The 24120-nt window shown below is 35.2% G+C and overlaps 1 protein-coding gene across 2 annotated transcripts; it reads right to left on the bottom strand.

Moving 5' to 3' along the window:
- Positions 1–7880: 7880 nt before the first annotated feature.
- GDE1 (glycerophosphodiester phosphodiesterase 1) lies at positions 7881–23496 on the bottom strand. Of its 2 annotated transcripts, none has more exons than XM_031942673.1 (6): positions 23067–23496; positions 16379–16554; positions 15053–15158; positions 12794–12886; positions 9579–9790; positions 7881–9256 (listed from the first exon to the last, which is right to left on the bottom strand). In XM_031942673.1, exons 1-6 carry the CDS (start codon positions 23325–23327, stop codon positions 9109–9111), a joined length of 996 nt encoding a protein of 331 aa, XP_031798533.1. In that variant the 5' UTR covers positions 23328–23496; the 3' UTR covers positions 7881–9108. The 2 variants fall into 2 exon arrangements, with proteins under 2 accessions (XP_031798533.1, XP_031798525.1); XM_031942665.1 differs by having other exon boundaries at positions 7885–9256; positions 16379–16550; positions 23067–23495.
- Between the last annotated feature and the right edge of the window lie 624 nt (positions 23497–24120).

Genomic DNA, 24120 nt, shown 5'->3' with positions numbered 1-24120 from the left:
GACAACACATACATACGGCAATATAAAAACAGCAAAGTTTGTAAAATCTTTTTTTTTTTTTTTTTTTTTTTTTGTAAAAAGAAAGCCAAATCTATCATCATCATCATAACTACCACTTACTTGGAACTTACTATGTGTCAGTGTGATAGATGATTGATTGGACCTGCATTTGATTCCAATCAGTTTTATATGATTCCATAGGGGTGGTGATTCTTTTATGTTAGGCTCCACAGATTGTAAATTTATTTAATCATAAGAAGCAGGGTTTCTTAAACTTCTTCCATTCGTGGCCTCTTTTTGCCCAAGAAAATTTCCCACGACTCTGGGTATATAGGTATAGAAATCAAACATTTACTGATTATAAATCATAAATCTATTTTAAAATAATTCTTTGATATACATATAATTTTACCATTTATTGAAAATGAGAGCAAATATACATACTAATGTGCTTGTAATCTTGGAAGGCTTATTTGATATTTTTTACTGTTGCTAAATATTTTGCGACACTTCCCCCCAACATTTAATCACCCATACTCATAGTTTTAGAAACTTTGAAATAGAATTCTTCCACTCTTGTTTTTCGTTATTATGGTGACCAAGTTTACATGTGGTAAGCAACTCAATTACATGAAAAGTCCCCCAGCTACTTTTGTTGCTCCTCAATCCCTTGACATTTCACTAATGCCCCAAATAAAGAGTTGAGTGAGCACTTCATCAATAAGTGGCCCTAGTTGCTGGCTTGAAGTTTACTTTTCTCCTAAGTTGTTGGGGTTCAAAGGAGACCCCAAAAAGTTGGAGTTCCAAATTGTCGTTCTGAGATGTCTCAAAATAATTTTCAGACTTGGCCCATCTCCAAGCCAAAGGGCAAAGTTTACTATAATTGTAACTCCAATTGAAGCAAGCTACATTCCAAAGAAATTTAACAAAGAAACAGAAACAAGAAGATAATTTTATAAGAAAGAGAAACAAAAATCAGGTTCAAGTCAGTGATAGTGCTAATTTTATGGTTTAGACTTAACAATTGAGAAATGTTACAGGTGGGGTTACACGCATTATTTAATTCTGTGGCTTCTTAAAGAGTATTGAATACAGGTGGAACAGCTGCCATCATTGAATTCTATGGCTTATTGATCAACGGATTGTTCTCTGACAGCCAGCATGGTTTTGTGGCACTCCCAAGGCAGGAAAGCCTTAGGATTTCTCAGAAATTGCTACATTCTCCCTAAGGCTATCCCTCATCAAGACCATGGATACATTCATCAGGACCTCCTGAAAGGTACACTTTGGCAAGTGTATACATTTGACATTTGAACAGTTTGGCCAGCCCAACGAAGTTGTGGACTCTTATCAACCATAATCTCATCCAAAAAGGAAGTTAGTTCTCCCAGTCTTGCTCACATGTGTAAGACAAAACAGGAACACAGTTTTCCCAGACTGCCTTGTTAGCATCTTTAAAAACAGTCTTCACACCTCATTAAACTTTTTTTCATTCCCCGAACCCTTCCTTACCACCACCCCCTTCTGAATCTCTATTAAAAGTTGTCTCCCTCAAAAGCATTTTGAAAAATCATCTTCACATTTTGTTCATGATTTTTGCTCACGAATAAAGGTTTGGCAAAAAACAACAACAAAAAACACCATTGTGATTTCCTCACATGCACTTTACAAATCAGGAACTGCCCTCCCAATCCTCATCATAAAATACAAATACTTGTGAAATATCAGATTCAGGACTAAGAAGTGAACTTTCATAATGAAGAAATTTCTGGAGCATGTGGAGAAATTCAGAGGACTATAGCCTGGTGCAAAATGAGGAGGGTTGGGAATAAGACCAGAAAATACTTTTGTAGTTTTTTGATCATAAATGTTTTGCGTACAATGCCCTGCCCATAGGAGCTTTGTTGTTTAGCCTTCTTTCTCAGAGGACCATAACATCAGGTGTTATGCCAGTTTCCTTTGATTGTTCTACCTCAATTTCCCTTAATTGTTCTGCCTCAGTCTCCTTGGTGGCAAACCTCCCTTTCCCCCCAATTAGGACTGATATAATTTAGGGCTGGCCACTCTAATATTATAAATTGTAAATGTTTAATCCAGATAAGGAAAAAGACCATCCATCTTAGACATCATGACTCCAGACCTTCCCAACTTATCAGAATGACTAGTGCTTACTCTGTCTCCCCCCACCTTCTATCATTGTTCTTTATCATTAAAATCCTATAAAGAATCTCAGGAATCTCACATTCAGTACTGCATACTTGGCCACGAGTCCAATCCAGTCATTTAATTAAGTTCTTTAATAAATAAAATATAACTCTCTAATCTGTATCTTGACTTAGTTTCTCTGACATTACACAGGGAGGTGATACCATGACACAAAAGTGAATTGGATTTAAATGAGGGAAAGCTGTGCAAGATCACCTGCCTCACTTTTCCCTCCAGATAGAAATCAGGATGATTAGAGATGGCCCTGGAGGGCTTTTGTAAACTAACTTTAGTAAACTAACTAAATTTAGTAAAACTAAGCTTTTTGTAAACAGGTCTCAGTTTGACTGGTGTTGCCCATTTAATGACTAAGGCTAGGTAGAAATTGAGGCAAAAAAAAGGTTCTTTTACCTAATCAAAAAAATCCCACAAACAAACCATAAATTCATAAATAAATAAATCTGAGAGGGGAAGACCTTTGGGGTTTCTGACCAAAACAGAATGTTATTTGCATTTACTCTGAGTTAATCCAGATCCAAACAGTGACCACTAGGGGTTTAGCCTGGGACCTTTTGTTGGCCAGTCAATGAAAGTCAGAACCATCAAAGCTAAATGGAGTTGCCCTTTTTATTGCCACCCTTTCCCTCCAAACCCAGAGCAATAACAGTAATTTTAACAGTTAAGGATTCATTCCTAAGAAGTAGCCAGATTGTGGCCTGGGTTCAAATTCTGTCCCTAATGTACATTAGTTGTGCCCCCAAGCAAACTTACTAAAACCAAAAGTTTCAGATAAACCACAGTTCTATATAGAAGGATATTTGAGGATAAAGGTAAAAAAAATCTGGACTTTCTCAGGCTTTGTTATTCTCAAATCTGAAATCTGTTGTAATTCTTATTTAAATCCCATTTGCAGATGTGGTCATTATGAATGTACAGTAGTTTTTCCTAATAAGTTGATATCCCAATCTTTGATTTCAATAAAACTATTGACTTAACAGAACTATGGATTAGATAAACAGAAGGACTTTTAAAAGTTTCAAAATGAACAAAACAAACACAAATGATATTCTTAAGCTTTCTTGCTTATAGGTGATGTGGAACCCCTAACTTTAATCAGTAATTTTAATCCATCCATCATGTTTCCATTGTTACATAGAAATAAATCTACTTCGGAGTGTTTTGATTAGTATTTCTTAAAACTAAAAAAATTTACATGTCTGTGGCCTGGCAAGTTATGTGAATCCCACCTGACTTCTCCCTAACTCCTTCCTAATTACTCCTATTCTTCCCCCACCTTGCCCATATTCCTCTCCTCTGAGACTTTAAAAGTTCTACCTACCAGCTTCTAGAGGAAATGTGGCAATATCCTTAAAGCCACTGAGCCTGGCTCAGTTCCCCAAACAATGCTGACTGTCAGACAGCAATCAGTTGGTCAGTAATAACAAAGTTTCTGAGATAATAATTAGGTACATACCAAACCATTCTTCAACTCCACCTCTAAAACCACTCCTCAATTCTATCTCTAAGCCATAAAATTAGCTTATCAGCGACAGGAAACACCAAATCTATCTTTTTCCTATAAATTTATCTTGCTAAATCCTTTTGGAATTTAGCCTGCTTCAATTGGTGTTACAATTAGAATAAACTTTGCCCCTTGATTTGGAGATGGGTTCAAGCTTGCAAATTCTTTTGAGATATCTTGCAATGCTGGTCTGTGACCCCACCTTCTTGAGGTCTCCTTTTGAACCTCAACAAGTACATATTTTTTAATCTTATATGATTCTGCCTTAGCATATTTGGTTGAGACTGAGCTATTTCATGTAATAAATGGCAAATCTTTGTCCTGTGATAAAATGTCTGATTATTTTATGAATCAAGCCACTTTGCTCTCCCAATTAATAACTTGGTATTATGATGCCGGAGAAACTGAGCAAGATAGAGATTAGAGAGTATTTAATAATTTATTAAATGGGAGAGATTTACTGGGACCAAATGGATTGATCCATGGTTGGTCCCAGGGCTGAATGAGACTATTGTCTCAAAGAATCCAGCCATGAATGTCCCATACAAAATTCTTTTATGGTGTAACAAGAACAATGACATAATAGGAGAGGTACCTGGATGGCGATGACCTAATGCGGGGAGGAATCTAGTGTGAGGATGGCATAAAGGAGGGAGGTACTGGAGAGGCTCCTAATATTCTAATGATGTCTAAAATGGATAAAGACCTTTATCCCATCAAACATTAAGAGGGAATAAGCATAGCCTAAGGTCTAAGATATAAGACCTTTATTTTATCAAACATTAAGAGGGAATCGTTATAACCCAAGGCAGAGTAACTGAATAGAACAATTAGGGAAACTGGGTCAGGACATTAAAAGAGAACTGGGGCACAACAGTATTCTTTTAATTTTATATTGCTATATATATAGATAGATAGATAGATGGGTCTCCGGAATTTGATATAACTTGGATTTCTGACTGGATGACCTTCCCAGAGGGTGGGACTATGGAGCTAAACTGATCTCAAGTGTTTTCTCTCTGCTTGCTTCAGATCTTTTAGTTTCTCTCTGTCCAACATACCATTCAGGACTTCATTATAACAGGTGTAACTTTTAATCTTAGTTGCCAAGGGCACTGAGGTTAAGTTATTTGTACAAGATCAGGAAGCAGGTGTCTGAGTAACAAGAAAATAAAGCCCGTTTTTTCGGTAACTACAGAATATCCAGTAAACTCGTTATTCTAATACATATATGTGACCCTTTCAGACATCAGTTCTAGATTAGAGATTAAATAATATTATGAACCCATTTGGACTTTCCCATCTTCAGAAGATATCAGATGATTCTATACTTCTTAAAAAGTATAAAACTGAGTGGATTTATTTGCATGTGAAAGATCTGCAAGGATCATGATCTTAAAGATTGTCTTCAAAACTTTTCTCTAGTCACTCATTTGCATAGAATGATAAAAAATAAACAAAAAGCTTAAGAGCTTTAAAAAATTGGGGAACTCTTCATTTGAGAGCTTTTTGGTGATTATTGGACAAATGGTCATTATCTTGTTATCACCCAGACTAGAGAGATGAAGATTTAGGTTGAGTGAGGTATTTCACCAAGAAGGCATTCAAGTTAATACATTGGGTTGTCTCAGACATTTAATAGTTATTATGAAAAGGCTAAATCAATTTTCCTACCTTCTGTCTGCTTAGGCCTTAAAAGAAATATAATTGGACAGACTGATGGGTCTAGGTTTAGGTTTGCTCATTCTGACCTCAATTTGGATGTTCCCGCCAAACATTTCTGCACCTTATTCAGATTTTTTGGCCATGTCCTGCCATACATGAAGTACAGGAGATCCAACTAATCTGTTAGAGGGCATTGTTTGATTTCTCCTGGTATTAGAAAACCAGTTAAGTATTCTTTCTTGCAAATGACCTGTTTATCTTTCTTTTGCTGATGAGGCAATTGGGATTACACAGCTAGGAAGTGTTAAGTGTCCAAAACCAGCTTTGAACTCGGGTCCTTCCGACTTCAAGGCTGGTTCTCTATTCACTGCATCACCTAAGTGCCCCTTGTCCTCCTGTTCATCTTTTTTCAACCAAGCTCCACTTGGTGGACCCCACTTCTTTAGTCTTATTTTACAGGGGTCCTCAAACTTTTTAAATAGGGAGCCAGTTAGTTCACTGTCCCTCAGACTGTTGGAGGGCCAGACTATAGTAAAAACAAAAACTTTGTTTTGTGGGCCTTTAAATAAACTCCATAGCCTGGGTGAGGGGGATAAACGTCCTCAGCTGCTGAATCTGGCCCGTGGGCTGTAGTTTGAGGACCCCTGGATATGTTGCAATGTGTACACTATCTATTGTCTTTGGTATAATACTATTACTGTTGGTATAAAAGATGGGCCTTTGTTGATGGAAGAGGTTTGACATAACTAAAGAAACTTGATTTCTTGAAAATACTACTCCTCTTTTGTTTTATTCTGGCCCTAATTTGTTCATTTCTGGTCCGTAAAAAGTAAACATTAAGCACTTATTATGTGCTGGACATTATTATACATAGATATCTATATCTATACACATCTTTGTTATCCAGTCAGTTTTTTTTTTTTTTTCCTGTGTGGAATAGTTAGACCAAATGTGTGAGTAGTTCTGAATCTCTTCTAAGAGGCTTGGTAATAATGTTCTGGAGCTTGATGCAAGCAGATGTGTTCCAGAAACAGGAATCGCCAGAGAATCTCTTCATCCATTGAGAAATTTAATTTCTATTACAATGGCAAAGGTGTTTGCAGGCATTTAAGGATGAAAGTGGAAGGGCAACAAATAAAATGAAAACAATCTGCAAATTTTTTTATATTTTACTTTCATCATCAATGACAGTTAAACCACTTACTACACTATTCTGCCCTTATAGTACAAGATGCCCTTAGAATAGATAGAAAATAGGAATAAAGAGGAAAAGCGGCTGGATTAGAACAAGTGAGATTGGTGTTGGAAGAAGCTCAATGTGAAGGCAAGGAAGAATTGATCTGAAGAGAGGGACTGGTGCCAAAGATGTGGAAACCCACCCAAAATCTTGCTTTTTCTTTTACACAATCCTCTGCTGAACTTCTATACTAAAGCCCTTTTTGTAGGCACAAGAAATTGGAAGTTGACTGGATCCCTATCAATTGGGGAATGACTAAATAAATTATATTATATGAATGTAATATTGTTCTATAAAAAATGATGAGCAGGCTGATTTCAGAAAAGCCTAGAAAGACTTTTATGAACTGATGCTAAATGAAGTGAGTAGAACTAGGAGAACATTGTACACAACAAAAGATTGTGTGATTTTTCAATCATAATGGACTCGACTCTTTTCAACAATAAGATGATTCAGAACAGTTCCAACAGACTTGTGAGGGAAAGAGCCATCCTCAACCAGAAAGAGGACTTGTTGAGGACCATGCTAAGGGTGGAAACCCAGAGAGCCTGTTAAAAAGGTCAGCGGTGACTGCACTAATGGGGCGGGTTGGTTCTGCAGCCCTGCCACAGCTGCAAATCACAGCATATTAGAGAGACTAAAGGAATGTTTTTATTATTGCTATCTTTATCTTACTATCTTACTAACAGGTCCAAGGAAAGACAGACATAATCCAAAGAATCAGAAATATGTCTGGAGGTCATTCTTACTGAGGCAGATGTTGCTTGAGAAAAAATGAATGTTTTTCTTTAAACAATAATAATCTTGCTGTGCTTAGAAAATATACCTTCTGTGTAGAGATGAAATAAATCAGAAGTGGAGATAATGGGAAAAGAAGTAAAAGAATACAACTGCCTCTCACTCTCTTTATATCATTATCGTCCTCTCACATAACAGAATCTGTTCTGCTGGTCAGAATTAGATCCCACCCAGTCACTAGCAGATAGCTCCAGTGACAGAACCTGAATGTGGATCAAAGCAGTTTTTTCACTTTTTTTTTTGTTGGTACTGTTTGCTTGTTTTTCTTTCTTAAAATTTTTTCCCTTTTGATCTTATTTTTCTTGTACTTGAACCTGTTTGCCTCCACTCTTCATCTGTAAAATGAGCTTGAGAAATAGACTATTTCAGTATCTTTAAAAAAAAAAAAAAAAAAAAAAAAAAAGAGGCAGTGTATCTTATCTGTTCAAGGACCAGACTGCCTAAGCAAACCATAAGGGGCTTATTCACTATATGATGAATATTTTTGGACAGCTACTTATGAAAATTATCTAATAAAGTGTCTAAGATTGGAAAGTATCCTACTGAAGAAATCCCTGATATACTGAATTAATCCTGAAATATTTTTTCTATAAGTCTATGATCCTCAAAAGAGTGCTCAATTTAAGTGCCAAAGATGTTAAGAGTTGGGGCTGACAGATATATACAACATGAAGTGAAAGAGAAAATCTGAAATGGCTTAGGAGCAATACAGTATGTAGTAGGTTAATTAGGACTGGTTTAAAGAGGTTACTCTTAGCTATAATATATTCTTCAGTCTGGAAGAAAGCTTTGGGGAAAAAATGGTTCATTTTTTTGGTAGAGAGATTTAATGGGAGGTCTAAGAAGCCATTATGAAGAACTCCCAAGATATTTATTCTTAAACTATTGTGGCAATATTATATAATTTAGCTCACTTGAAGCAGCAATGGAAACTATATAATATGAATTCATGAAGATCTAAAAGATAGTTATTTGCTGTAGTCACTAGAGAGTACAGTTATATTTATATCCATCTTCCTTTCTTTTTTTTTCTTTCTCTCAATCCCTCTCTTTCATGATTTGGTTTAACCTGCTATAAATGTTAATAGTGAGCATGCCCTTCATAGAACCTAGTAGTAATATGAATAAGTAAACTGTGTTCACTGTATTACACCCGATATTTTTCACAAATTGTTTATTACTTAGGGTATTATATGATTAATATACATCTTAACAATTTCATTAGTATGGTTCCCAAATCTAACTTCCATAATACATTGTTCAACATGGCCAAATACAAATAGTTGAAGAATACATAAAGTGTGCAAAGTAAGAAAAGTTCAGTCCGAGTCAACATGCATTTTGCATACATTTGCAGTAATTTTTTTTATACATACAAATTACATGAATCTGTGCTTATCACTACTGAGTAAATAACTCAGTTGGATTAGGGGCAAGCAGTGGCAAACCTCCTCACAGAACCAATTCCCCAAGATCAGCCATGACGAACTCAAGCATACTACAGAATTTAGTGCCAACCACACCATTCTGCTCTGATTCAAGTTAAAATGCAATTTCTGACCAACACTTCTGTGAACCACCTGATCCTTGAGAACTCAGGGCTATTATCCAGGTATTTAGATTTCCTGAATAAGGACAGCAGAGGTTTCTGAAACCAGAGTCCCTGCAAAAGGATAGTCGTTTAGAAATGAGGGCTACAATCTTCTAACATGCTGTCAGTTATATAGCTGGATTGAAGATGGCTTTCATAGAATTTTTTCTCTTCATATGTATTCACAGTCCAAGCAACAACATGAATCCCTTTAGCTGACCATCTCTTCAAATAGGCCCTGGGAGAAAGACAGGAGGAGTGAAAACAGAAAGACAGTTTATTAAGACATTGACCAACTATCTTTGTAACTAGAATAGACATGTTACTAGGCATTTACCCTCTATAAACAGAGCACATAAAAAAACTTCTTTTAAGGGAAGGTTATAATTTAAGGAAAGGAAGGATACAATCCACATCACAACTGCAAACTCTTTACTTACAATTTTTTAAAAGAGCTAGTTCACTATCATGTTGCTGGAGGTTGAAGGAAAAAAATCTTTCTTATGCCTTAAAAGCATCAGAGCAGCATTAAGTGGAAATGATAAATTTTTTCAACTTACATAGATATAAAATCCTTTTGCATAAGAAAAGCTGAAATTCCACAGAGGTACCACAAGATATTATGTAAACTCCAATCTAGGAGAATATCCAACAGCATATAAAAAAAATGCTTCCAAAAACAATCATAGCGTCGTTTTCCATCTCCAAAATAACTAAGGCTCCAAGGTCTATGGGTTAAAGCTGTCACAACATTACGGTCTGCTTGCCTCATCTGAAAAAGAATTTTGCAGAATGAGTGAAGTCACAAAGGAAAAAGCTTTAAACTAAGTCTTTGATTTGTTAAATGCACTCAATACAACAGATATTGCGATGGAAAGGGCAGATTACCATTTTTTGCTTTAAACAACTCCCAAGATTCAAAAAGCCCCTATAGTGGAAGGCTGTTTTCCTAGTTGATGTCCTAACCACACTTTTCTCTTCTGGATCTCCCTCCCATTTTCTACTGAGTAAACAAATCACAAATTTTTAGTTGTGTTATGACCTTGTGAAAGCCTTATCATTTCTTTGGAGCTCAGTTTCCTCAGTGTAAAATGAGGGAAAGAGGTGACAGACCAATGGTATCAAATTCAAACAGAAATGGATGCCATTAAACTATACATAAGGATCCCTGTGGGCCTTCTCTTCAATTAGTTTTAAACTGAAATATTATCTATGTTAAAGTGTATTTTTATTTATATTGCTAAATATTTCCCAAATACATTTTAATCTGGTTTGGACTGCACTCGGGAGTACTGCAGGCTACATGCAAGCTTGCTGTGTGTTTTGACATTTCTGGTGGGAATCCTTTTTATCTAAGTATTTGAATACTTAGTCTCTTTGAATACTTAGTTCAGCACCATGTTGAAAAATTTTTTCAGAAATACTACTTTTTTTAATAGAAAAATTTTAAAAGATTATAAGGCATTTCAGTATTTAAAAAAAAATAATATTGAGGTCTAAAATGTTTAACATAGGTAGATTCTGGCCAAACTCCCTAATTAATTCCCTATCTCTACATGTGTTCTATAGACATATATTTACCAGCAAATTTCTATTTCAATCATCTCCTCAAATCTTCGTAGGCTGGGTTCCAATTTCTTAAGGCAACTGCTGAAACTTCTCTTTCCAAAATTACTAACAATCTTAGTTGTCAAATCCACTGGTGTTTAAGATGACTTGCAAAGTCTTAGAATAGTACCTGGCACTCAAAGTAAGCACTTAATGTTTACTCTTCTTCCCCCCCCTCTCATGTATTCTTGGCCATACTCCCCTACTAAATCACCTTTTCCTTTCTAGGTATTATGACATTACTCTTTTCTGGTTCTCTTCTTATCTGTATGGTCACTTTTTCTACATCTACTTTGTTGGCTTATCAAATCATTCCCCTTAACTATGGATGTTGCACTTTTCCCCAAGACTCTGTGTTAGGTTTCTCTTTTCTACACCCTTTCTTGGGTGATTTCATCCGCTCAGCATGGATTTATCAGATCAGATAACTGCAGAAGACTCAAAGATCAACAAATTCAGCATAATCCAATCTTTCTCCAAAGCTTTAGTTCTACTTCACCTAATGGACATTTCAAATTGATAATCCTAGAAACTTCTCAAATTCAATACATCCAAGGCAAAACTCAACTTTCCTTTTCCCACTTAATTATTTCTATCAAAAGCACCACCATCCTTTCAGTATCCCAGGTTCAAAACCTCAGCATTATACTTGGTTTTCTACTCTCTCCTTCTACCACACATATCCTATTCCAGTCAACAAATCTTGCTGTTTCTACCTCCATAACATTTCACACATTTAATTCTTCTCATATTCCACAGTCCCTACTTTAATTCAGGTCCTCATCACTTCTCAATTAGATTACTATAATAATCTCCTAATTGGTCTCTGTACCTTAAGTCTCTTTATTCCAAGCCTTCTTCCATATTACTGCCAAAGTGATTTTCCTAAAACACAGCTCTGATCCTGCCAATCCTATACTTAACAAAAAACTTTATCTGTGCCTTCTTAAAGAGGGGTGGGGAATAAGGGAGAGAATCTGGAACTCATTTAAAAACAAATATAAAAAATTGTTTTACATGTAACGGAGAAAATAAAAAAATGTTAAGTATAAAAGCTCTTAAAAAAACCTGACCTCAACCTACCTTTATAACCTCAATAGATATTATTCCCCTTCTGCAACCAGCACTTTGAGCCAAACAAAATGCCTTTCTGTTACTCAAACATGATTCCATCTCCCATCTCTAATAATGTCTTTGTATTGGCTGTCCCTGGAACGTACTTATTTCTGACATCTACCTCACAGAATCCTTCTTCTGATTCACATACTACTTTGCATTTTTAATCTTTACATTAATTCTGTGTAAACTACAAATATACTTGTTGTTTGTCCTATTAGAATACTTAGTCCTATTATCTTCTTGAAAATCAAAATTGTTTAAATTGCCATAATCACATCCATATCACTTAGCAAAGTGAGTGGCATATGATAGAGCTGAACAAACTCTTATTAATTGATTCATCTGAGCAATGTGAAAGTTAATCAATCCCCATATAGGTATTGGTTTGTGATACCTCATTCTACCATCAAAGGCCAACACATTTTGAAAAAATGATGCTATTTGGCAACAAGATTATGTAAGCATCAATTTTGATGGACGTGGCTCTTTTCAACAATGAGTTAATGAAGGCCAGTTCCAATAGACTTGTGATGGAGAGAGGCATCTGTATGCAGAGAGAAGACTATAGGAACTGAGGATGGGGTATAACATAGCATTTTCACTCTTTTTGTTGTGGTTTGCTTGAATTTTCTTTTCTTTTTTTTTACTTTTTGATCTGATTTTTCTTGTGCAGCAATATAACTGCATAAATATGTATATATATTAGATTTAACATATATTTTTACCATGTTTAACATATATTGGATTACATGCCATCTAAAGGAGGGGGTGGGGGAAGAGAGAGGAAATGGGAACACAAGGTTTTTCAAGGGTCAATGTTGAAATATTATCCTTTCAGGTATTTTGAAAATAAAAAACTTAAAATTTAAAAAAAAAGGAAAGAAAAAAATGGTGCTATTTATCACAAAGGAGGCAGAAGGGCTGATGGTAGGATGATACATTAAATGCTAAACAGTGAAATGCTACTACATCATTTCAACTTGGCACCTATAATGACATATTATTATCATCGCAAATCATAAGTACTTAAACAAATAATACATTTCACCTTATAGATAACTTCTGGCATGAAAGAGCAGACAATACTGGTGTTGTATAACCTAGGAAATTCCATATACATATGTTTTAGAGCCTCAGCAGCCTATAGAGAAGAAAACGAGAGATTTGTATGTATAAAGCCATTTAAAAATATATCAATTAAGAAGAATTCATTAATTATATACTATCTATAGCAGGTAATCACATGGAGTGGGAGGGAAGGTACCAAAGTGAGACGCTGAAAGAAATACAGTAAAATCTCAAATGTTCAAACTCACATCACATAGGGTAGAAGCTGTGGCATTGCTACTTTGTTTTCTACTTCTTTGTTGGTAGTCTCACCTCTTCATTGTACAGGTGGGATGCTCCTAGAAGGAAAGGTTTGAAATTCCTTCCCCCATATTCTGGTTTAGGAAAGTTCCTTTAAGCTAAAATATTTGACAACATTCCTATAATTCTAGAATAGTCATCAGCAAGGAAAATAAGGAGCTTAGAGGACAGAGAGTTTTCCTCACACCAGAGTCCAAGTATATGAAAGGCACAGATGGCACAATATAAAGAACCCTGAGCAGGGTCACGAGAATCAGGCTCTCAATTCTGCTGTCACCTTATCTCATCTCTCTGGGCTGCTTTACTTCATCTACAAAATGAAGAGACTTGATTTTTCTCTAACAAATTCCATTCCAGTTTTAATATCCTATGGGTGATTTCATCTATTTCTAGCAACAAATGAACTAGATGACTTGAGTGGGGCAAAGGGTAGTCCTTCTTTAGGTTTCCATATAGACACTATGGTTTCATTATTTTATTTAAAATACTAGATATTTCCTCGAATGTCAGTCATGGAACATTCAAATGTAAGCAAAAGATTTTCATGTAAATGATTTAGAAATAATCCAAAACTCTTTTTTTCTTTCATCAATGAATGAGAAATGCCTTTAAAAAGACAAAAGTTTTTTAATCCCTTGATAATATAAGCTTAAATTCCATATGCTGTTATTTTCTTCTGATAATTAAATTTTTAAATATGTTCAAATTATTTAAATCTGAGTTGGTACATGTATGCCTTTTTATTTTATTTTTTTTTACTGCTCTTAAAAACTAAAAAAAAAGGAAAAAGAATCATCAAGCATTTCCCAACATTTAACTCTGAATGTTACTATTTCTAGTGATTATTATTGGAAATAGAGATATCTCATATAGCTCTGAATACTGGAGAATAAAGAAAGAAAAAGAAAAAAGCCAAGTAGATCCTGACTGAAAAGGTAGCCAACTCCCACCTCACTAGGAACTCATCAGGAATCCCATTTCTATTCACATCCCCTTTACAAAAGCAACTGGGCCTCTCTAGCATAAGAGAATGGAACTAGGACTTTGCCCTGTGTTTATCTACTGACTGAATATCCTGTGTTTAAAAAAAAAAAAAAAAACAAAAAAAAAAAAACAAAAACAAAACCACCATTTCTGTATCCTTCTTTAAGTATGGATATACATTATTTTACAAATAGATACACTCTTGAAAAGATGTCTATAAACTGGGCCATATTTTCCCAAAGATCTTCATTAGAAAGTACCTATGTTTTTGTGGGGGAAAACATTTGGTTCTAGGATATAAAACTTAAAAATGCAGCAAGTCTTTTAAAAATAAATATTTCAAGAAAATATAGTGACTTCCTAATAAAAGAATGTCCTTTGATATGTCAAAAAGAATAAACACTATACCAGAAACCATGTTTCCTTGGGACACGATACATGTGAAAGGAAAATGTATCCTGTAAATTGCCTGTATAAACATCCAAAATATTCTGGATTTCTGAATTAAATATATCCCAAAATCAACTGGTCATACACTAGGCATCAGAAACTTTTAGTTTAAAAGTGGTTTATTTGAACAATTTTTTCCCCTAGGTTTTAAACTGTTTAGTTAATTAGGTTCCTGAATAAAATAATCCTTTTAAGAGATGTAGATCTGATCAGTATTCCTTTGTATATTCTTTGCTAGTAAAAACAGCCTGATCTTTTCTCCCCCGTGTTTCCCTGATATGCTAAATATTTCCCCATTGAGAGGTAATTAAGAACTGTTAAACAATGCATTTTCTACATTTATTATCCTATGAATTTATATTTCTTTGAGATTTCTTTAAACAGGATATACCTATATGAAAAAGTACATTTATGACAAAATCACATCTAAAATGATTAATATGGAAATGATTGGCTAAAAAGGATTTTTTTTTTTTAAGAGAAGATCCATGGCATAAAACTGTACCATAGCTGCATGGCTCTTGACATCAAAGTAGATTGTGAGGTTATGATCTAGGCATTCCATAATGGCTTCCTTCAGGGTAGGTATTTTTTCACCAGGGAAATTATTCCTATAAAATGGAAGGAAAATAAGGTAGAAGATCACAGAAAAAGAAGAAAAAAACAAAAGTTCAGTTGAAAAGACCTCCCTTTTTTCTTGCATATTACTTTTGCACTACAAGGAAACACGATCAATCCTTATTTATTCTGCTTAACCATATCCAAAAATGAACCATTTTATCTTCCCTTAGTTAAGAGAGGGGGGAAAAAAATCAGTTTTCTGCTACATTAAAACAAAACAAAAACCCAACACTTCTCCTGTAAGGGGTTCCCCCTTTTCACAGTCATCATAAGCAAAGTTATAGTTGATTACAGTGAGCAGCTATAGTAATTTACTTTCTACTGTTATTAAATTGTATTTTTTATTCTTGTTAAAACTGTTTTTTGTGCTTCATTTTGATTGTTCTGAGAAAATAAGCTCACATTCACTTTAAGAGTATAAATGGATATCACAACTGGGTTAATAGGATCTGTATATGCTAGAAATAAATTTTCAGGGTATTCCTGGGCAAAACACAAGAAACAACATAGCAAGACTTGGCTTGAGGCATTAGGCCTGTTTAATACTTCCATGAATTTTAACTTGAATGATTAAATTATTGATGAAATATGATTATCAAATTTGCCAGTGAAAGCAAGTCAAGAAGAATAGGTGACGCTTTAGAAATATTTTACTCATATTTTACTATTTGGAGAATCAAGAAGATAAAATATAATAATGTTAATTTGGGACCAATGCAAAATAATTATCAAAATAATGTATCAAGGAGTACAAGTGTGAAACAGAAAACAACCTAGGGGTCTTATATACTAAAGACCAGCAATAAATTTAAATGTTAACAAAGTACTGGGGAAAAAATAACTGAGTATACATGAAAGCCATGTGTAAGGCAATATCTAGCATTGATCTGGTCAACATAAATGACTTAGATGCAATTTTTGGCCTAAAAAATATGAATAATTTGGAATTTTTAAAAGAATTATTTATTTTTGAATAGAAATTAATGTTGGGAAACAGAAATATAGAAAGTTAAAAGGAACTGATGCAACTATATGACCTAAGTTACAGTAAGCAGATTTTGGTGATATACTTCAAAGTAGCAGGGTACATATGCCAGAGAGACTTTTAAGGTCACTTCCAAATTTATGATAATTTTCATCTGCATATGGTATCTCCCATCAAACTCCAAACCAATTAAAAAGAAAGCTAAATGCAAAGTGATGTACTTACCTCAATCTGTGGTTTGCTGCTGGATTAAGTTTCCTAACTTCAGCAAATGTCATATCATTCAAACGACCTGTTCCATCAGTAGTCCTATCTACTGTCTCGTCATGCATTAGGACAGGAATGCCATCTGCTGTAAATTCAACGTCCAGCTCCACACCTGTTGCTCCATTCTTAGCTGCCTTAACAAAAACATCAACAATGTTAATGTCAAATATTAGTAACAATTAATATCAATGTCAATGTACTAGTGATTATAGTATATAATTGGGGAAAAGAGAGGGATTTGAAAGTTGAAATGTTAGATAAATTGCTATTTTGCTAATAGTGGTAATTAAAGCAATGAGGTACAAAAGAAAACTGACCCATCCAAGATGTTGCTCTTGAAAACCATAAAAATATATCTTTATAGCCCTATTTAGAACACAAAGGACCTTGAATTTTGTTGAAGATAATATGTACTAGTGGAAGTGAAATAATACATTACTTATAAATATAAACATAAAGATTACCATAGGAGGCTAACAGACTGGTAAATCCTGTGAGATGAGAATAATTGTTTCCCAATAGTCTCAGGAGAGGGAAGCATCTGCTGGTTGCTTTAGTTTAAGAATAAAACTAGATACTAAATTTTAGCCAACAGTAGCATTCATTCCTTAAAAGGACAATTCTTTATCAAGATTTCAAGTTTAAGGAACATTTTATTCATTCAAATTAAACCAGGCTCCTCAGTGTAGTAGCATATCCTCTAAATAGAAAATTTCAAAATTTTATTAGACAACCTTACTTCTAAAATAAAAAATTGGCAATTAAACAAACAAACAAAAATCCTTAAAAAAAAAAAAAAAGAATCAAGTCTTCACTGATTCTGAGATCATGTAACACAATACTAAGTTTAGTCAGATTCAGTTTTAAATTTTAATTATTATGGAAAGAAGGAACAAATGTGAAAAAATGGGGAATCTGTAGTCATTGTAAAGTTGATAAAAGCAGGACATGTAGATTGGAACAGTTAAAACTAACCCTAAGTAGTAAAACAAAAAAGTGACATATACCTAAATTTTCTTGGATTATTCTTTTTAAAAGGATGGTAATTATGTTTCGTCATTAATGACTCACAAATGTTTATATATCAGTGCTGTTTGTTCATTAAAATGAAGTAGCACTTCTTAATCCCCAAGGCTTGGCAATTAGACGTTCATTCCATTTACACATCCAGGATGAGGCAATTTTCTTTTGTTTATCTCACTACATTTAACACCCAAATGTTTCTAGGTGATAGTTTTAAATTTTGTTTGTTAGTTTTACTGAATATTGGCTAATAGTTAGATTAAAGATGGTAAAGCATAAAGATAATAGCTAACTGCCTTGATGGCTTCAATTATAATTTATCATAGGCCTTACTCCTCGGGGTCATCTACTGGAGGCCTATTTCTGATGATTTTCACACCATCTTTGTATTTATTTCTTAAAAACTTCTTTATGGTTGAAGTTTTTCTAGTCATTTTTCTCCAACACAATTGTGTTTAGGACTTTTTACAATTATTTGCACCCAGTTAAAGAAACAGAAATGTACCAATAAATTTTTCAATACCAATTTTACTGTTTTTAGTATCTTTAAGGAACTTCCTTTTCCATTATCTTTTAAAAAAGTTAAACACCTTAGGTGCATGTCGTAATTTTAAAAAAATATTTGATACAATAAGGTTACACTGTAACATCTATTTTCTCAGCCTACCCAAGACAGATTCAAAGCCAGAAAAGATGTTACTAGAGTCTAATCCAAACTTTTCATTTAGAGTGAAAAGAAAATTATGTAACTATCTCTGAGGTCAAAGATACAGTAAGTGACAAAGTTTTGATCTGAAATCTGTCTGCTTTTCCAATGATAAAATACTGTTTTCATCTTATGACTCACAAAAAAAGAAATCTTTTCAAAAGCCCTTCTCACAATAAACTAGTTCAGTTCAATAAACATAGTAACCAGGTGGACTTGAACAAATCTTCAAAGGAAGAAAAAAATACCACTAAGGTGCTTCACAACTCTGAAAAAATACTTAAAATACATTGTGTAGTTTTGTTGATTTTTTAAAACTAGACTTGAGAAATGGGAGTCAATAGGTGTGTCCATGCTATTTCCCTGTTTAAAAATGCTATTGTCTTTAGGATAAGATTAAAAAATCCCTCCCTCAATTTGGCTTTTAAAGCCTTTCAAAATCTAGTTCTGGCCTATTTTTCGTTTTCTTTCTGAACAAATGTCCTGTATATTCTAGCATTCTTCTTGGAACCCTCCAGCCAAGGAGGGCTACATTCTCTTTAAGTCCACCCTTAAGAATCTCTCACTTCTTTCTGGATGAGCTCAGGGCAAGTTCCATTTCCTAAGGGAGGTCTTGCCCAATTTTCTTAATTGTTAGTGCAACTCTCCTTAAAGTCTGTGGTATTTACTCATTTATTATGTATAGTAAAGTGCCAGTAGTAGCTCAGGAAGAATATTTTTCTTTGCAGGAATCCCTTTCTCATTGAAGTCCTTAATAATATACAATGAGTATTGAATTGAACTGAATCAAAGTAATTAAAACCCAGTGATAGCCAAATAGTGATTCCTAAAAATAGAAGATTTAGCTTCATAATTTTTTTAATTATGCAGAACTCTGGAGATGATTTTTGGTTTTCATCTCCCTTCTATTTTGTATATTTTATTTGACAATTTTGTCTGTCTTCAAAAATGAGTTACCTACTACTTTTCAGGTTGCAGTTGTTCAAATATTTCTAAAAACCATTAAAAGAAACTCAGTAACCATGGGCATTGTCACCTACCAAAAATTACCCCTTTAAGGAGGCACTTGGCAGGCCCAAAATATAAAGCACTAACTTAAGGAAATTCTTAACTACTCACACCTCTCTTGTTTCTCTGTCTCTCTCTCCCCTCCACACACATGCACCCTCCTCCCCCTCCTTCGCCCCGCTTTGTGTAATTTAGTGCACATTTCTAATCTTTTCCTAAAAGATAAAAGGATCCCAAACATGGTTTTAATAACTAAGCAGATGCTTCTCTAAAAGCAAAAGGGAAAAAGCAGAAATCGATGTTCCTAAGTACAACTGAACTGACTTTTCTTCAGCTGCTAAAAATTGCTTTAAATTTATTTTTCAAAACTCAGGTCATAAATGATTGATGACATCTAACTTACTCTAGAGAGATATATTCTTATTTTCTAGATCTTGTATTTATACAAGTACCAAAAAAAATACCTTCATGACTCAAGGTTTCACAAGTGTGTCTTGGTCTGTGACACCCCCTTTGGTCAACTTGCCTCCTCCTCCTTTTTGTTTATAATCTTTCTCAAATTGTATCTTTTCCCACATTTCTTCCCTAGGTTCTAAATGGTAAAGAGCAGAGAATTTTAACCTATTAGAAACAGGAACCAATAATGCGGAAAGGGAGAGGAAAATGCAAAAATAAGTCATGTGCTCCTGTCTTTAGAAACAAGACCACATCCTTCCATAGGTTGTATCTAATAAACATTGCTGGTTCTCAAAAAAAGTTTTTTTTTTTTTTTTAAATCTAGATCTTATACTCCAAAATGATTTTTCAGGAAACCAACTGTTTCTTCTTATGAGAAACATTCAAATCGCTAAAGTGCTAATTATTATTGGTTATCAAGATGGCACCAAATATTGTTGCCTAGAGATGAATTTAATTTCCTACAGATAGAAAAACATTGCTTTCAATAAAATATCCAAGAAAAAGCAAATATTGCGCCTTTTGGTTGTTTCTAAAATATGAATTATCATGTACATAAAAACAATTTTCACTTTTAGAAAAGTCCTCAAACATGGTACTGCTTCAGTTACAAACACACACACAAACTCTGTATTATAAAATTAATTAACAAATATTTACCATCTATTCTATACTTAGCAGAGTGCTATATATAACTTTTAGATAATTTATGTTAAGTATTTGTAAGAGGAAACCTATTAATACTATTGATCCTGAAAAAAATTAATTCCTATCATTTTTCTTTATTACTTTCGTTGATGTTTTTTGAATTATTAACAGTTTGTGATGGAAAATGTCTATTTCATTAGATAAATAAAGAAGTCATATGAAGTTTACAATAAGTTGAAAAGACACTCAACCTTCCAGCATCCAGCAACTAAGTAAAGTGGTAGGTGGGGGAGGAGAGAGAATACTGATGACTACTAATAGCTACTATCTCAAGTATTCATTTCTGTTCTTCCTGTCTCCTGACTTTAAACTTTTAAACTTTTTACTAGCACAGAGTGAAGCCCTTAAAATCACTTCTGTACCTCATGGCATGGAAAAAGGCACTGAAAACAACAGAACACTGGATAGCAAAGTGATAATCAAGTGGTAGAAAAAATGGACTTGAATTCAGGAAGATCTGAGTTCAAATCCCACCACATTTACTAGCTATATGAACCTGGGAAAATCAACTAATCTTTGTCTATCTCATAGTTTTCTCATCTTTAAAATCAAGATAATAATAGGTCTTCCAAGTATTGTTTGGAGGATAAAATTTATAAACTATTTTTCAATCTTTAAAGAGTAATTACAAAGTTATTATATATAATATATATATATATAGTCCAACTCCATACATTAAATTACAGAGGTAAAGAATGTTTAAAGAATTATTTGCCCAGTGACATAACTAATGTTTAGCAGAGCCCCATCAGATCACCTGAATGCCAAAGTCTTGAGTCAAGTCAAGAAACTACTGTGAGAAAGACTAGGAATTTCAAGTGTCACTAGGGAAAAGGACAACTAGGAGAGTCAGAGAGATTATCATAGTTTATGCTGTCTATTTGTCTGGAGCAGAGGTTCCTATAGAGCCCAGAAACTTTTTTTTTTTTTTTTAAATATATCCAAAATTATTTCAATATATTTGGTTTTCTTTGCATTCCTAAATGTTGCTTAGTTTATGCATTAACAAACATTAAAGAAAAGAAAATAAACACCCAGATCCTTGGAACAGACTGCCAAAACAATTTATGACACAAAAAGATTAAGAATCTCTGGTCTAATGCAGGGCATTTTAAATGTTTTTCACTCGCCACCCCTTTTAGCCTGAGAAATTTTTACACGACCCCAGGTATATACCTATATAGGTATGAAATCCTTTTTTTATCCCTTTTTTGCAGATGAGGAAAGTGATATCAAATATTCACAGATAAGTCATAAAGAAATTTATTTGAAAATAATTATTTGGTTTACATGTAATTTTGCCATTTATTAAAGGAAAAACAATTTTGCATATTCATGATTATTTTTTGTGTGCTTATTTATTTTTACATAAAGAATAAAATCTTTTTATTGTTGCCAAACTTTTAGCGACTCTCACATTCAGTTAAGTGATCTCACATTACACAGTTTAAGAAGCTTTGGTCTAGAGCAGTGGTCCTCAAACTTTTGTTCTCAATATCTTTATCCTATTAAAAATGATTGAGGATCTGTCCAAAGAGTTTTTGTGTAGTGGGTTATAGTTATAGATATTGCTCACATTAAAAATAAAAACCAATTATGAATTTGTAGACTCTGAAAAGATTTCAGAGATTCTGAGGATGCTCTGGACCAGACTTTGAGAACCACTGGTCTAGAGGATGGAAAGGTCATCCATAATTGTTCACAAGTATATATAGTACAATCTGGTTTCAGTTTTGTATGATTTTTTGTGACTCCATTTGGCTTTTTTTGGGCAGTTCAATTTACAGATGAGGAAACTGAGGCAAAAACAATAAAGTGACTTGGCCCGGGTCACATAGCTGCCCCTGGGCTTAAAGTGAGGAAGATAAATTTTGCTCTACCCCAGGCCTCAATCCATGTGCCACATAGCTGCTCTAAGTGCTACCTATACATTACCATATTTGACGTTCACAGCTACCTAGTAGAACAGAGGCTATCACCACCATTTTACAAATGGGAAAACTGAGAGCCAGCGGTTAAAAGAGATTTGGTCATGCAATTAAAAAGTAAATGAAGCCACATTTGAACTCTCTGCTTCTCATTCACTGAGCCACCCCGCTGCCTTTAATGATTTAATAATAATTCCCAACTGTGAGATTTGCAAACTGTTACTACCTAGCAGCATGCTTGGTGCTCATAACTACCCAGTGGAACTGAGGCTATCGTTTCGTCTCTCCCCCAATTTTGCAAATTGAGAAAATGAGGCTGAATGGACATTTGAATTCTGGTATTCCTGAAACCAGGTCTGGAACTTATATCCTCTAAACTAACCTACCGACTTTCAATAATGAAGAACTAAGCACATAAATATAGTACTGTAAGATTTGCAACGCTTGTTCCTTGTACAAGATTGTGACTGATACCCACATGTGGAGCTTTCCCATTCATTCCCAATGGGAAAACTGAGGTAGAGTGATTGTCCGTAGTCATGCAATTATTCAGTGACTGAGATGACATCTGAACTCTGGTATTACGGAGCCAGCTCCCGTCCACTGAGTCACTTAAATGCTTTTGATAATGAGTAATAATAAAGCATTGACAGAGCACTGTAAAAATTGCAAGGCGTTCCCCACACTTGAGCCTCCCAATTGAGGCAAGGGGCCAGAGAGACCCCATTTCTGGGAAGGTTGCGGGGGGGGGTAGCCTGCAGCGGGGGGCAGGGGCGAGGGGAACCACGGGCACTGGGAGAGCGCTCCCTTTCCTTACCTCCCGAATCGCGGCCAGCGTGTTCTCGGGGGCGTCGTGGCAGCCGCCGCGGTGGGCGATGGCGGAGATGCGGCCGCGGGGCTTCAGCACCTGCAGGGCCCGGCGGTTGGGCACCGGCTCGAAGCTGAAGAAGCGCAGCAGCAGGTAGAAACTGAAGGTGAAGAGGCAGGAGTTGAAGGGGCTGCGGGTCAGGATGAGCAGCAGCGAGAACAGGAAGGAGAAGGAGGCCAGGAGGCCCCCCTGCTCCTCCCACGGCCACATGTCGGCGCCGGCGCCGGCGCCCGCAGCCTCCGAGACAGAGTCCCGGACCCGCCGGGCTCCGCGAAGAGACAGAGAAGCGGGACAGGGGGACGATCGGAGCCGTCACCCGCAGAGGGAACCGGCGCGCACAATGGCCGGTCCGGACACATCCGGAAAGGGAGCCTCCCTGAGGACCAATCAGCATCTCGGAGCTCCAGGGCGTTCAAGGCGGGGCTGGTGCTATAGCAACAGGACCTAGTTTGGAGTCTCGAGTTCCAGCAGACCTTCGATCTGACTACGGATGATGGCTGTCTTTTTTTATCCTGTGCTATACTCACCCTTGTCTGTAGGACGGCCACTAGGTGGCGCAGTGTTTGAGGCCCTAATTCCGAAGTTCAAATGCACCCTCAAATAGAGTTTGTATGTGCAAGTTACTTAGCCTCACTTTCCTCATCTGGAAAAAAGGGATAATAATAAAAGCACCTACTTCGCAGTGGTGTTGGGAAGATCAAATGAAATTATACTTGTAGCGTATGATGTAAATATTGAAGCACTCTATATGAATGATCTATGATTTGTTTAAAGAAAAACCACCCTGATAAATATAAAATCATTTCCTTAGGAAAGATTAGCTAGTAGGAGAGCAGTTGTTTTAAAATGCTATTTTTTTTTTTTTTTACGTCAGTTCATTCGTTCATGGAACAGAACTTGGCTTTCAGTTCTAATTCTTCTATTCATTCATTCATTCCGGGTATAACCTTGATAACATTAAACTCTCTGAAGTCGGTTCCTAATTATTATTATGTAATAACTG

The sequence above is a fragment of the Sarcophilus harrisii genome, chromosome 1, assembly GCF_902635505.1.
Source record: "Sarcophilus harrisii chromosome 1, mSarHar1.11, whole genome shotgun sequence".
Taxonomy (NCBI): Eukaryota; Metazoa; Chordata; class Mammalia; order Dasyuromorphia; family Dasyuridae; genus Sarcophilus; species Sarcophilus harrisii.
This window is presented reverse-complemented; position numbering and strand designations above follow the sequence as displayed.